Source organism: Glandiceps talaboti, chromosome 23 (assembly GCF_964340395.1).
Source record: "Glandiceps talaboti chromosome 23, keGlaTala1.1, whole genome shotgun sequence".
In the NCBI taxonomy this organism is placed as follows: Eukaryota; Metazoa; Hemichordata; class Enteropneusta; family Spengelidae; genus Glandiceps; species Glandiceps talaboti.
The window spans coordinates 7522953-7540396 of record NC_135571.1 but is presented as its reverse complement, the minus strand read 5'-3'; the positions used below and the strand labels follow the sequence as shown (position 1 = coordinate 7540396).

Sequence of the window (17444 nt, the reverse complement as noted above, 5' to 3'; positions counted from 1 at the left end):
ATGAAAAATGCCATATTTTCGTTATAAACTGAAAGTCAAGATTTCTTACAACTCGCAACACTTTAATTTATGCATTAATAATGATAGGTCAACTGTAGATGGCAGTATACATCGCCAAAAGTCGATTTCTTCACATAGGTCAAAAAAGGCGAAATTGGAGCCGTTTGGACAGCAAAAACGCATTATTGCGTAATAGTTGAAAAATGCGACTTTTTTGTGTATAACCGATAATAACGTGCCCAGGACCAAACCAAATCATCTCTTTTACGTTTCATAACATCAAACATGTAATTTAGAGTGGTTTTTGAAAAATTAAAATCAATATTTCTGAAAAAATTAATAGAAAAATTAATGAAAAATGCCATATTTTCGTTATAAACTGAAAGTCAAGATTTCTTACAACTCGCAACACTTTAATTTATGCATTAATCATGATAGGTCAACTGTAGATGGCAGTATACATCGCCAAAAGTCGATTTCTTCACATAGGTCAAAAAAGGCGAAATTGGAGCCGTTTGGACAGCAAAAACGCATTATTGCGTAATAGTTGAAAAATGCGACTTTTTTGTGTATAACCGATAATAACGTGCCCAGGGCCAAACCAAATCATCTCTTTTACGTTTCATAACATCAAACATGTAATTTAGAGTGGTTTTTGAAAAATTAAAATCAATATTTCTGAAAAAATTAATAGAAAAATTAATGAAAAATGCCATATTTTCGTTATAAACTGAAAGTCAAGATTTCTTACAACTCGCAACACTTTAATTTATGCATTAATAATGATAGGTCAACTGTAGATGGCAGTATACATCGCCAAAAGTCGATTTCTTCACATAGGTCAAAAAAGGCGAAATTGGAGCCGTTTGGACAGCAAAAACGCATTATTGCGTAATAGTTGAAAAATGCGACTTTTTTGTGTATAACCGATAATAACGTGCCCAGGGCCAAACCAAATCATCTCTTTTACGTTTCATAACATCAAACATGTAATTTAGAGTGGTTTTTGAAAAATTAAAATCAATATTTCTGAAAAAATTAATAGAAAAATTAATGAAAAATGCCATATTTTCGTTATAAACTGAAAGTCAAGATTTCTTACAACTCGCAACACTTTAATTTATGCATTAATAATGATAGGTCAACTGTAGATGGCAGTATACATCGCCAAAAGTCGATTTCTTCACATAGGTCAAAAAAGGCGAAATTGGAGCCGTTTGGACAGCAAAAACGCATTATTGCGTAATAGTTGAAAAATGCGACTTTTTTGTGTATAACCGATAATAACGTGCCCAGGACCAAACCAAATCATCTCTTTTACGTTTCATAACATCAAACATGTAATTTAGAGTGGTTTTTGAAAAATTAAAATCAATATTTCTGAAAAAATTAATAGAAAAATTAATGAAAAATGCCATATTTTCGTTATAAACTGAAAGTCAAGATTTCTTACAACTCGCAACACTTTAATTTATGCATTAATAATGATAGGTCAACTGTAGATGGCAGTATACATCGCCAAAAGTCGATTTCTTCACATAGGTCAAAAAAGGCGAAATTGGAGCCGTTTGGACAGCAAAAACGCATTATTGCGTAATAGTTGAAAAATGCGACTTTTTTGTGTATAAACGATAATAACGTGCCCAGGGCCAAACCAAATCATCTCTTTTACGTTTCATAACATCAAACATGTAATTTAGAGTGGTTTTTGAAAAATTAAAATCGATATTTCTGAAAAAATTAAAAGAAAAATTAATGAAAAATGGCATATTTTCGTTATAAACTGAAAGTCAAGATTTCTTACAACTCGCAACACTTTAATTTATGCATTAATAATGATAGGTCAACTGTAGATGGCAGTATACATCGACAAAAGTCGATTTCTTCACATAGGTCAAAAAAGGCGAAATTGGAGCCGTTTGGACAGCAAAAACGCATTATTGCGCAATAGTTGAAAAATGCGACTTTTTTGTGTATAACCGATAATAACGTGCCCAGGGCCAAACCAAATCATCTCTTTTACGTTTCATAACATCAAACATGTAATTTAGAGTGGTTTTTGAAAAATTAAAATCAATATTTCTGAAAAAATTAATAGAAAAATTAATGAAAAACGCCATATTTTCGTTATAAACTGAAAGTCAAGATTTCTTACAACTCGCAACACTTTAATTTATGCATTAATAATGATAGGTCAACTGTAGATGGCAGTATACATCGCCAAAAGTCGATTTCTTCACATAGGTCAAAAAAGGCGAAATTGGAGCCGTTTGGACAGCAAAAACGCATTATTGCGTAATAGTTGAAAAATGCGACTTTTTTGTGTATAACCGATAATAACGTGCCCAGGGCCAAACCAAATCATCTCTTTTACGTTTCATAACATCAAACATGTAATTTAGAGTGGTTTTTGAAAAATTAAAATCAATATTTCTGAAAAAATTAATAGAAAAATTAATGAAAAATGCCATATTTTCGTTATAAACTGAAAGTCAAGATTTCTTACAACTCGCAACACTTTAATTTATGCATTAATAATGATAGGTCAACTGTAGATGGCAGTATACATCGCCAAAAGTCGATTTCTTCACATAGGTCAAAAAAGGCGAAATTGGAGCCGTTTGGACAGCAAAAACGCATTATTGCGTAATAGTTGAAAAATGCGACTTTTTTGTGTATAACCGATAATAACGTGCCCAGGGCCAAACCAAATCATCTCTTTTACGTTTCATAACATCAAACATGTAATTTAGAGTGGTTTTTGAAAAATTAAAATCAATATTTCTGAAAAAATTAATAGAAAAATTAATGAAAAATGCCATATTTTCGTTATAAACTGAAAGTCAAGATTTCTTACAACTCGCAACACTTTAATTTATGCATTAATAATGATAGGTCAACTGTAGATGGCAGTATACATCGCCAAAAGTCGATTTCTTCACAAAGGTCAAAAAAGGCGAAATTGGAGCCGTTTGGACAGCAAAAACGCATTATTGCGTAATAGTTGAAAAATGCGACTTTTTTGTGTATAACCGATAATAACGTGCCCAGGGCCAAACCAAATCATCTCTTTTACGTTTCATAACATCAAACATGTAATTTAGAGTGGTTTTTGAAAAATTAAAATCAATATTTCTGAAAAAATTAATAGAAAAATTAATGAAAAATGCCATATTTTCGTTATAAACTGAAAGTCAAGATTTCTTACAACTCGCAACACTTTAATTTATGCATTAATAATGATAGGTCAACTGTAGATGGCAGTATACATCGCCAAAAGTCGATTTCTTCACATAGGTCAAAAAAGGCGAAATTGGAGCCGTTTGGACAGCAAAAACGCATTATTGCGTAATAGTTGAAAAATGCGACTTTTTTGTGTATAACCGATAATAACGTGCCCAGGGCCAAACCAAATCATCTCTTTTACGTTTCATAACATCAAACATGTAATTTAGAGTGGTTTTTGAAAAATTAAAATCAATATTTCTGAAAAAATTAATAGAAAAATTAATGAAAAATGCCATATTTTCGTTATAAACTGAAAGTCAAGATTTCTTACAACTCGCAACACTTTAATTTATGCATTAATAATGATAGGTCAACTGTAGATGGCAGTATACATCGCCAAAAGTCGATTTCTTCACATAGGTCAAAAAAGGCGAAATTGGAGCCGTTTGGACAGCAAAAACGCATTATTGCGTAATAGTTGAAAAATGCGACTTTTTTGTGTATAACCGATAATAACGTGCCCAGGACCAAACCAAATCATCTCTTTTACGTTTCATAACATCAAACATGTAATTTAGAGTGGTTTTTGAAAAATTAAAATCAATATTTCTGAAAAAATTAATAGAAAAATTAATGAAAAATGCCATATTTTCGTTATAAACTGAAAGTCAAGATTTCTTACAACTCGCAACACTTTAATTTATGCATTAATAATGATAGGTCAACTGTAGATGGCAGTATACATCGACAAAAGTCGATTTCTTCACATAGGTCAAAAAAGGCGAAATTGGAGCCGTTTGGACAGCAAAAACGCATTATTGCGCAATAGTTGAAAAATGCGACTTTTTTGTGTATAACCGATAATAACGTGCCCAGGGCCAAACCAAATCATCTCTTTTACGTTTCATAACATCAAACATGTAATTTAGAGTGGTTTTTGAAAAATTAAAATCAATATTTCTGAAAAAATTAATAGAAAAATTAATGAAAAACGCCATATTTTCGTTATAAACTGAAAGTCAAGATTTCTTACAACTCGCAACACTTTAATTTATGCATTAATAATGATAGGTCAACTGTAGATGGCAGTATACATCGCCAAAAGTCGATTTCTTCACATAGGTCAAAAAAGGCGAAATTGGAGCCGTTTGGACAGCAAAAACGCATTATTGCGTAATAGTTGAAAAATGCGACTTTTTTGTGTATAACCGATAATAACGTGCCCAGGGCCAAACCAAATCATCTCTTTTACGTTTCATAACATCAAACATGTAATTTAGAGTGGTTTTTGAAAAATTAAAATCAATATTTCTGAAAAAATTAATAGAAAAATTAATGAAAAATGCCATATTTTCGTTATAAACTGAAAGTCAAGATTTCTTACAACTCGGAACACTTTAATTTATGCATTAATAATGATAGGTCAACTGCAGATGGCAGTATACATCGCCAAAAGTCGATTTCTTCACATAGGTCAAAAAAGGCGAAATTGGAGCCGTTTGGACAGCAAAAACGCATTATTGCGTAATAGTTGAAAAATGCGACTTTTTTGTGTATAACCGATAATAACGTGCCCAGGGCCAAACCAAATCATCTCTTTTACGTTTCATAACATCAAACATGTAATTTAGAGTGGTTTTTGAAAAATTAAAATCAATATTTCTGAAAAAATTAATAGAAAAATTAATGAAAAATGCCATATTTTCGTTATAAACTGAAAGTCAAGATTTCTTACAACTCGCAACACTTTAATTTATGCATTAATAATGATAGGTCAACTGTAGATGGCAGTATACATCGCCAAAAGTCGATTTCTTCACATAGGTCAAAAAAGGCGAAATTGGAGCCGTTTGGACAGCAAAAACGCATTATTGCGTAATAGTTGAAAAATGCGACTTTTTTGTGTATAAACGATAATAACGTGCCCAGGGCCAAACCAAATCATCTCTTTTACGTTTCATAACATCAAACATGTAATTTAGAGTGGTTTTTGAAAAATTAAAATCAATATTTCTGAAAAAATTAAAAGAAAAATTAATGAAAAATGCCATATTTTCGTTATAAACTGAAAGTCAAGATTTCTTACAACTCGCAACACTTTAATTTATGCATTAATAATGATAGGTCAACTGTAGATGGCAGTATACATCGCCAAAAGTCGATTTCTTCACAAATGTCAAAAAAGGCGAAATTGGAGCCGTTTGGACAGCAAAAACGCATTATTGCGTAATAGTTGAAAAATGCGACTTTTTTGTGTATAACCGATAATAACGTGCCCAGGGCCAAACCAAATCATCTCTTTTACTATTCATAACATCAAACATGTAATTTAGAGTGGTTTTTGAAAAATTAAAATCAATATTTCTGAAAAAATTAAAAGAAAAATTAATGAAAAATGCCATATTTTCGTTATAAACTGAAAGTCAAGATTTCTTACAACTCGCAACATTTTATTTTATGCACTAATAATTATAGGTCAACTGTAGATGGCAGTATACATCGCCAAAAGTCGATTTCTTCACAAAGGTCAAAAAAGGCGAAATTGGAGCCGTTTGGACAGCAAAAACGCATTATTGCGCAATAGGTGAAAAATGCGACTTTTTTGTGTATAACGGATAATAACGTGTCCAGGGCCAAACCAAATCATCTCTTTTACGTTCATTGGTCTCTAATATTGGCAATTTTTTACTTTTTGGTTCCTTTGCTGTAATTTCTCTGTCACACACACACACACACACACACACACACACACATACACACACACACACACACACACCTTCCTCACTATCTTCTATGAGGTCCTTTGTCACTGGTCTTAAAAGTCGTTTACCATACAAGAGCCGAACACATAATGGTTAACATATTATACCATAAACTCTTTATTTCAACACGTTGTAAAACTGTACATCTATTTACACCGCAAAATGGAGTAAATGTTGAGGACCCAGGATTGAAGTACAATATTTGATGTTACAGAAAACCCGTTAATACGACATCTTTTAATCAAACATGGGTGTTTTTAATAAATCATTAAATTATCGTTACTGTAAATAAATCATCGGATTACGGCAATGGCACGGATGGAATACAGTCGAGCTAGCAAGGGCAAAAACTGTAACTACTAATGCAACTTATTGATACAAGTTACCAGACTGACGTTATGTAATTTCACTCACGGTAGGACCATGTTTCATCTGTATTTCTCAAGTAGTGACACATTAAACCCTATGTCTAAACACGAACTGTCTACGGAAAAAAAATGCGGAGTTTACACGTACTCGCAGTGTATATTTTTAAGAGGACTTAGGAATATTTTAGGAGTATTCACATCGGAATTACCCATTAGGCCTAAAACAATAATTGTTGGGTTCCGATTACCCGACCCCACCTAGCTTTTCACTGCTGACCCCTAAGCTTTTTTTTTTACGATTCGAGAAAAAAATAAATAAAATCGCACAAATTGTGAAGTCTCACGAGAAATAGTGGATGCGGAAACTGACATCAACTTAAAAAGACAAAATGAGTTTCCTACTTGGAAAATCAATATGAAATAACATAGACTAAGTCTGTGTTTGAAACTCAATACATTGCAAAAAGCTAAATAATGTGTAAAATGTTTGTTATTGTACGTTTATTAATTTTTTTGCAATTGATTGAGTTACAAACAAGGACTTTGTATATGTTGTTTCACATTAATTTGTGAAGTAGGAAGCCATGATAAAATTGTTTTATGAATTAAAAATCGAAAATAAATACCCAATCCTCATCCATATGGCCACTTTAACAGAAGTCAGTGTCGTATTAAAACTTTCTGAAGAACTAACCCTTGGTATATTCATCACAACAAAAAGGTAGCACTATAATTAAACAAATCATGGAAAAAACACTAAAAACTGAACTAAAATTAGGACCAGCCTGTAGAAGGAACAAATCAAGATGACATAAAGCTAGAAACCTAGAAATAATCATTTTAAGGGCTATAAATAAAGCGTTATATATATATATATATATATATATATATATATATATATATATATATATATATATATATATATATATATATATATATATATGTGTGTGTGTGTGTGTGTGTGTGTGTAAAATATCTTAATTTTAACAATCAATTTTTTTGTTATAAATTTGAACTAAATGTATATGGATGCACCTTTTTTTCCAAACAAAAATATATCTGTACAGCAACATACACCGTACGCAGTTTATCAGAAGAAAAGAAAGTCATATGATATATTAAAATACCATGTCTACATAACATCAGTGATATATTAGTCTTTGACCACAGCTAAAAATTCATTAAAAATCTACTCGGATATACTGACTAAAAAGTGCTTAAGGTGAAACATGCCTCGGAAATAAACTGTTGAAACTTTTCACGTTACCGTATTCAAGAAACCTCAAATCCATTCACAGTTAAAGTCAAGTAAAAAAAATCAATGGTCACCGTGCAGATTTTTTAAATAGTCAATTTGTTATGAAAGTAGGCCATTTTAAAATCCAATATGGCCGCCATTTTTGAATCCAATATGGCGCCATTTTAGAATCCAATATGGCCAACAAATACTGTGTTTACTCTATGGTAAATAACAGATTTGTAAATTTCCTTGGAAGCAAGATAAAGGACCCCCACATTCCTTTTATTATTTCAAAAGGACCATATTTGGGGAGATTTTCGGTGAAATTCGTCCCCAAGGTGCATTTTACCTTAAAACAAATCCTAAAAATACTCGACATCGTACAATGAACTTTTGACGTGAAATAAATGAATTATAATAATTACATTTGTTGTAGTACTTTTTATGATATTTGGTCCCTTAGTTAATAATACACTACAATGATACGATTAATATGTTAAGGTCAAAGGTCAGACGATAAAAAGTAGCGTATTCATAATTATTGCTGTCTTTAGATTTAAAATGTTGGAAACACCAATTAAATGAAACATAGTAGTATAGCTATTGTAATATCTCCTATAATTTTGAAAACAAATCAAATAATGAATAATACATATTTTTCCTCTCACTAGATCAGTATAAACAAATTAATATCCAATGATGTTGTGAATTATCTCAAACAATATGTCTTTATCAAGTTCCGTTGTTGTCTTAATTGAAAGAATTACCAATTGCCTGCCCTGTCTGAGAAATTAGTAACATCGAAGCCTTCTTATATTTACTACCATGGCAATTAACTATGAATCAAACCCCCCCCCCCCCCCATGCGTGTACATAATACACAGCATTGTGCATGGGGGAAACGCACAATGCATCTTGGGAACAGGTCTATCAACCAATTAGGTCATTGCCCTACTTGATAATCAAGGTATGGTCTGACCAAGGTTGCAAGTTATACTACCGGAAGTACATTAAGTGTGCAAAATATACTATCGGAAGTGCGACATATTCTACAAGAAGTACAGTGAGAAGACAACAAATATTGTTTAGCAGTCTTCCATCCAGCTTACAAGTTTTTTTTTCAAATTTCACATTTTCACATTAATTTTAAGCCGGCGAAATGATTTCAAACTTTTTGTCAAAACCAGATAAAACGTCACGATTTTAGCTGAAATATTGGTCCATAATGTAACATAGAAAGAAAGTAGTTGTCTGAAAATCATATGGATACGCAAGATTGGACGGTCGAATCGATAGCAAAAATGAGACCATTTGGTGTGAAATTTTGTCAAAATTAAATTTTCAGTTTTGTACCATAAGCAGCTACTGCAAAACGATAAGTCACAATTACGTCCAAAAGAGTAAGTACGGCATGGTAATTTTTTATATTCATGATCATTACAAACGACTACATTTTCCTCTTCCAAAACTTAAGATAAACGAACCTAATATCATAATCTCACTTTATGTCCTAAGACAAACTCCAAACAACCCTTATATTTACCCTATATTTACAATGACTATTACATAACAGCAAACTTACTGACTCTTACACTCGGAGGAGCCACTAATGTATATCTCGAACACATTATCTTCTCTAATTGTTAATCTGACAACTCAATAAACATTTTACCAAGTTATACAGTCTCCACTTTCTAGGTTACAAGTACATTGTAAATGAACAGCGCCACCAGTAGTTCGCGTCTACAGGTTAATTGTCTTTCGTTTCTATCAATTTGACGACGATGGCATTCGAAATTGCGTCTCCTTTTGGATGTATCATCCGGAAAACGTCACATGTTCTGTCAGCGTTGGTGACACTAAGATATAAGAATGTAGCTCCAACATAGGATGTTTTTCAGTCGTGAAGTGTATGCCACATGGCTGTTGGTTTTCGCTGTGCGTGAAGCATATCGTGCCAGTGTTCACGTCCTGTGCCATCAAAGAGTGGTCCAACGTCACATTTCCCGATGAGTTCGCTATGCCCCAACAGATCATAGTCAACAACGGTGACCTAAACATAGAAAAAATAATACAGGTTGAAAAATTATAACTTGCTATACATGCATCCAAGCATATTTCAACACATGCATTCATTCATTCATTCATTCATTCATTCATTCATTCATTCATCCATCCATCCATCCATCCATCCATCCATCCATGCATGCATTCATCCACACACACACATACATACAGATACATACATACATACATACATACATACATACATACATACATACATACATACATACATCCATCCATCCATCCATCCATCCATCCATCCATCCATCCATCCATACATACATACATACATACATACATACATACATACATACATACATACATACATACATACATACATTTTAAATATTATAGTTGCTGACACTATATTTATTCCTACCTCCAAACTTGTATGTTTCAAACTTTCTGTAGGAATGTTGAAGACCAAAGCTTCATTCCAGACAGGATTACAGTTGTTCTTTCTTACAGCAGTCTTCTTCTTCTTTATTCGTTTTCCATTTTGTAGTAATGATACCTTGACATATGGATCTATAGAAGACAAAGAAAGTTAGCTGTGCAGGAACAAACGTTAGAACAGATAAAATTGTTGCTGTTGTCTGTCTCCTGCAGAGGATAATTTATATACATTGTAATACAATTGTTGCATGTGTCTATCTCTGGCAGAGTGGATTTATATACATTGTAATACAGTTGTTGCATGTGTCTATCTCTTGCAGAGGGTGATTTATATATATTGTAATACAATTGTTGCACATGTCTGTCACTTACAGAGGGGATTTACATATATTATAATACAATTGTTGCCTGTGTCTGGCTCTTGCATAGGGTGATTTATATACACTGTGATACAATTGTTACAATGTATATAAATCACCCTCCGCAGGAGACTGACACAAGCACCAATTGTATCATAATGTATATGAATAGCCCTCTGCAAGAGACAGACACAAGCACCAATTGTTACAATGTATATAAATCACCCTCTGCAAGAGACAGACACAAGCAACAATTGTATTACAATATTGATGTATATGAATCACCCTTTGCAATAATTGTATCAGTTCTGACACAACTTACTTTCTTCTGAGGTAATAAGCAGACCAGTCATTAGAATTACGAATAACGTACTACAATATGCAACAACTTACTATATTTCCCAAATTTAATTGAAATAGAGTTTTAATTTTATTTGATTAAATTTACAATAATTTATCATCAATGGCAACCATATTTGATTTCTGATTAGTTGCTTATAAACATGATGGCGACACATGTCTGTGTCTCACTACCGTGTATATACAAGCGGTGCTTTTCCCCACAACTTTATAGTTATCAGAGGTAGTGGTGAGTCATAAAACACAGTCATATACCTATAGTTCATTCCTTCTCTACAATCATGAGAATCTTAGGGATTATCTGGCGACAGAAAAGTGCGCACGATTATGTTTTTATCTGTCGACAGCAGTGATAAATCCAATATGGCCGCTACTGAATTCGAATGCAGTGTTTTTACGAGAACGAAGGCGTGCTTGTTCTTCTTATTCATTTGAAACTAGTATTGTATCAAAACTTTTTAAAAAGTTCAATTATTATTCATAATTTCATGATCCCTGTCTAAATGACACAGTGATGACTAGCATTTATTACTAATAGCATTACCATATACATTATTAATAATTTGAATAATTTGTGATATAAAATTATCAATTTAAAAATTGTATATAATATGATATAGTATAAAATTATATATTACCTGAGCTGCCATTTATATCCATTGCTTTCAAATTCCTTGCCTTCATAACGACGACAGTAAGTCTCTCTGCTGTTGGCAGGTAACTGAGTGAGAACAGTAAATCACCCAACTCTGCTTGTTTCTGAAAGGAAACAAATATTGTTCAGTTTGCTGGTAAATGGTGAACGGCTATAATTATTTGAACACTGGTATGCTTACATTGGTTTCCATAGCATCACTACCTTTTAAAGTCTCCAAAAGTTTGTAATCGACTGGTAATAATAACCATTTCAATATTAATGTTAACGTGTTCTTGTTGTTAAAAGTAAAATTTATGAATTAAGTTTTTAGTTGTAATATGCATATGCAACATTTATCTATGTATGTATCTATTATCTATTATCTATGTCTGTCTGTGTCAGTGCGTACGTACGTACGTATGTATGTATGTATGTATGTATGTATGTATGTATGTATGTATGTATGTATGTATGTATACGTATGTATGTATGTATGTATGTATGTATACGTATGTATGTATGTATGTATGTATGTATGTATGTATGTATGTATGTATACGTATGTATGTATGTATGTATGTATGTATACGTATGTATGTATGTATGTATGTATGTATGTATGTATGTATGTATGTATGTATGTATGTATGTATGTATGTATGTATGTATGTATGTATGTATGTATGTATGTGTGTGTGTATGTATGTATGTATGTATGTATGTATGTATGTATGTGTGTATGTATGTATGTATGTATGTATGTATGTATGTATGTATGTATGTATGTATGTATGTATGTATGTATGTATGTACGTACGTACGTACGTACGTACGTACGTACGTACGTATGTATGTATGTATGTATGTATGTACATAATACATATATTATACACACATGCACCAACACTTGTAAAAAACCTAAAAAAAAACAACACAATTTAACCCGAACTGACATGCAACATATCCGTTGAACGTATTTGAAGAAGAAATATGGGCTATATACACTTGACAACATTCTACCTCACTCATTGGGTCTCCTCTTGGTTCAACGTCACTGCACCGGTTTCTCTGGTGCTCGAAATGTGAGTCAATCGTCATAATTTCCAAATTGTACATCGTTTATGCTGGAGGATGACGAAATTATTCCTCTGTTTCCCTTAGTTATGACATATGTGTTTTGTCACTAATAAAGGACTAGGACTCGGAACGACAAGGCCCCTTAGGTTATCAAAGTAGCACTTCGGAATGAAGACAAATGTTGGGGGAATAATTATCCGATAGTTCGCTAAGCCTATGAAAATACTCGTAACCTAAGGGGCCTTGTCACTACGAATCGATAGGTGAGCTGTGACAAGGCCCCTTAGGTCAAGAATATTTTCTGGCTAAATGAAGAACAATATTGGGAATAATATCATTATACCTGCGCGAGCATAATTTATGAAATATCTGGAAACAATAATAACGATTTTGAACGCTTTCACTCAAACTTTGAACACCGCTGAGCCAGTGACGTAGTTTACATGTGATGTAGTGCGACTAGGGTATAAATACGTTCACCCTGGCTAGCATGTAATTGGCAATCAGGAAATATATGTTAATTCTTCTCATCAAGCATAACATACTAAATGGTAGCGATGATACTTACTACTGTACACGGCTGCAAATCACTCCAGACGTCCACTTCTCGCGATACATCAATTTCTCGAAGCACAACTTTGACTTCACCGATGACGTCATGTCGAGAAAATTTATCAAAATCATAAACCGTGAAAACGAGTGTCTTACTCTGTAGCTCATCAAAGGTTGTAGGGAACTTAAACATCTCATTGAACGTTGGATTTAATGTCCGCCTCTGAAAAAAGAAATACAAAATACAGCGATAAAATTTTGTGTTATATTTTTGACACAATTTGCATAAAATAATTATTTTGAAATGCTAGCTGATATAGATAATATGGATATGTTAACTCTTAAACAGATTAGATAGGTCATTTAGATTATTATTCCCCAATATGTCTCTTCATTTAGTCAAGTAAACTAAGAGCGACAAAGGGGCCTGAGTATTTTCCTGCTGAGTGAAGTTGGGGAATAATATAATTATACTTCCCCAGACATAATTTTTGAAAAATAAAAAATAATGGGAAAAATAATGGCGATTTCGAGCTTCGTAGAACGAGTGACGTAGACATGGATTGTCGTGACGTAGATTCATTATTCATATTTATATATGGCTTAGATAGAGGTGTTTAATTGAATTTAGCACTGTATTGCAATCCTAAAAACATTCTCAGGAGAGAGGCGTGCGTTTAACTGGGGAGAACAGTGATAAATACAATATTTGTAGCAGGGCATTATAAACTTAATCCGAGGGATTAAGAATTTTAGAAATCAAAAGTTACAACTCAAGAGTTTCACGCTTTTGCTATCTTCAGGCAACAACTGATACAGTTTGCCGAGGATATATATATATATATATATATATATATATATATATATATATATATATATATATATATATATACATATATAGAAAGTGTAATATATATATTATTTTTTAAAATATATACATAGGTATATATACTAATATATATATATATATATATATATATATATATATATATATATATATATATATATATATATATATATATATATATATATATATATATATATATATATGTGTGTATGTGTGTGTGTGTGTGTGTGTGTCTGATGAACGCATTGAGCGTGAAACTCGGAGTTACAACTTAGCACCTCAAGTTCCAACCAACTCACTTTGATTATTCCCGCCCTGCTTACCCAAGCATCGAGCACTCTATTCTACGAGTTTGATACTATTTACTATATATATATATATATATATATATATATATATATATATATATATATATATATATATATATATATATATATATATATATATATATATATATGTGTGTGTGTGTGTGTGTGTGTGTGTGTGTGTGTGTGTATGTGACGTTGAAATAGAGTGTAAGTTTAATATGTTGACTGCTGAATATATGTTTTGTTTGGTATAGATGAACATAAGTACTGGTTATGTGATAATTTCTCTTAACTTCCCTTGAAATAATGTATTCTTCTGTGTATTTTCTGCTGTTGCTGAAGAAAAACCTTGGGCCCCATACAATCTTTGTAATTATATTAAATCCCATTTTGGTCCATTGTAAGTAAGGATAGCTAGGATATCACTGGGCTTGTTGATAAACAATGTTAACCGATAGCGTTATATCTAGCACCAGGGAAACATGCTTGTTTTGTATTATCTCATGCAAAGAAATTGGCGCCAAGATTGTTTTGGGTTAAAAATTCGCATGATTACTTAATTTATTTTTTGATTTTGAAGTTGATGAGGAGCTGTACCAGATTAATTTCGAAGTACACCAGCAAAGGTCAGAGTTCAATACTTCCATGGTAAATCATTCAAAGTAATGTTTTCTAATACTTTGCTTCTAAGGCAGTACTACAGACATGCCTCTGACTTTCACTTGAAATCATTTGATCTTGAGGCATTGTAATATATATCTCACCATGTCGATACTTATAATTACTATAATATACTACCTTTTGTCTAAGGTCAATGACCAGATCAGACAGAAAGCCTGCTGAAGTTTATTACTAAATTTGCTAACTTGAATTTCATCGATAGGAAGGGAGGAAAGTCATTCCAATCAAGCCGGCAGGGAAATGGAAATGGAAACAGATTTCATTAGAAGCTTAGCTGTTGTCATGACTACCACATGCATATATATGGGTATATTATAGGAGGCAATAGACAGCTTTGTCAGGTTCGTTCATTTCAACATTTGGTAGAATTTAAGTATATTTATGTACTTATTGAAAGTCAATATAAACATTTTTAATTAAATATGTCATGCAATGACATTCCCAGTCAATAATTACAAGTAGTGCTAATTTTTTTAAAACAGAGAATCCGGATCCCCTGAAAGTGATATAGTCTCAGAGATTTGGCAATCAATCAAAGTTATCAAGTCACGACAGTTATTCACAGTTGTACTACTGTTGCTATGCTTTCAGTTCCAATACAATGACACATTCACAGATAATGTATTTCATCCAACACAGTATTAGTTCGTTAATGTGGTTTCAACAGGACTCCCCAGATACATTGTTTAAAATACGGTCACATTATGGCAAATGATAGCAAATAAATTGAAACGACACACTTGAATATTTCATGATGGTCTCCTAAATTCATTGTGAATGGATTCCATTCGTAGTAATTTCTTTTACGCATTGCATTGCACTGAATTGAAATTCTGAAGTACTTGCCTGAACAGTTACAAACTGGTGCGTGTAAAAAAAAATGGACGACGGAAGTACCAGCGCTTACCTGAACCAGTGTCTGACGTAACTTCCTGTCCTCATCTGGAATTAGGAAAACTTTCACATACGGGTCACTTGAACCGCCGAAGTCCATCTTCGGCAAACCTTCGGCTGTAAGGAAAAATATATTCGTGTAAATGTTTCAGCAATACAGGGAAGCAAAAGACTATCCGGCACTATACTAATCTGAAAAAGGTTCAACATTTTTTGTAAGAATATGCCATAGAAAATTATAGTGAACAGGAAAAAAATTATATGTGAAAACATAGATCCTACACGAAATATGTTATGCTATGTCACACACACACACACACACACACACACACACACACACACACACACACACACACACACACACACACACACACACATTTCATTGAACGTGTAGTATACTATTCAATACATGCACTATTAAATTGCTACACTTCCCAGCATGCAAAGTCATCATTCATTTAGGGTGTGCTCAAGCGTACAGATACTTCAAGAACTACTATATATATATATATATATATATAGAAATATCGACTATGCATTACGAAATGAAATAAAATTACTGCAGAGTCTGTGAAGAAAAAAGATGTACCGCTACAAAACGTTATTCAATCTGTGAACTTTACTATCGGAAATTGATTTTAAGTTTGAACACAGAATATTCGTTATATTATCTTTATAAACGATACAACATGTCGCTGTTCATGTTTACACTCGAAGGCACTAATTCATCCTCATTGGGAAAGTTCACCGGGGTTGACGATTCTTTTTGCTTGCAGCTGCACACCCATCACACTTGAAAGGTTTCGTGTGTACACCAAACAAGTCTGGCTCCGACATGACGCTGTTATTACTAACGACAAAATGTGAACTAGCTATTACCCTTAATGACGTCATCACCAACAGATATAAACTAAGTACCATATTAGTGCCTGCGTGGACATTCACTGGACCGTAACAAACAAACTGAACGTTGAGGACCTACGAATCAGATTGACCAGTCTAGAACGTCTACAAAGTAATATTTATTGTGTCTAAACACAATGAAAAGAATTATATTAACGTGGACGAAATTGTTTTTTTTTCGCGCCACAATAGCTGCAACCATGGTGACATTAACTTTGATAATTGTTCAAGAACATGTGTTCTAACAACTGGTGCTTGGTGAAACATCGATGAGAATACTCTACGCATGCGCTAAGAACTTACCTTGAATGACATTCACGTTGAGGTCTGACTTGTCAAAGTCGTACTTCAGGCTGAAATGAAGCTTGCCTAACTTTTTGACTTTGCCTTGTTTTTCGTTTTGGAGTACAACTGTGTCGTTACTCTTAGCATAAAGGTCAGGTTTAACCGCTCCTATCTCAGACTCAAACAAACCATTCGTCGACTCACTGCTGACGCTACCCTGTTCAGAATCAGATCCAGAATTGGAGCCAGGTGGGGACGGTGGACAAGCTTGGTGATTCAAACTCCTATTTGGAGGTTGGACTTTCACTTTCTCTTTTGGAATGAAAAATTCCTTCAAAAATAAACAAACACACAAAAAATTGAATTAGAACATGATATACCTTATAGATTTTATTCTCCAACTGTCGCACAAAGAATTGTCCACGTTGAAATACTAAAGATATATTATATTGTATTGTATTGTATTGTATTGTATTGTATTGT

At 32.9% G+C, this 17444-nt stretch overlaps 1 protein-coding gene across 1 annotated transcript in view; it reads right to left on the bottom strand.

Annotated features, from left to right (window-relative positions):
• Positions 1-7326: 7326 nt before the first annotated feature.
• LOC144452933 (synaptotagmin-6-like) overlaps positions 7327-17444 on the bottom strand; it is a 60928-nt gene continuing 50810 nt past the window's right edge. Inside the window, exons 3-8 of the mRNA XM_078144149.1 lie at positions 16980-17292; positions 15787-15890; positions 13060-13266; positions 11416-11536; positions 10042-10190; positions 7327-9651 (exon numbers count right to left, since the gene is read on the bottom strand). Of these exons, the coding sequence (XP_078000275.1) occupies positions 9496-9651; positions 10042-10190; positions 11416-11536; positions 13060-13266; positions 15787-15890; positions 16980-17292 (1050 nt within the window). The 3' untranslated portion in view covers positions 7327-9495. The remainder of the gene's footprint in view (positions 9652-10041; positions 10191-11415; positions 11537-13059; positions 13267-15786; positions 15891-16979; positions 17293-17444) is intronic.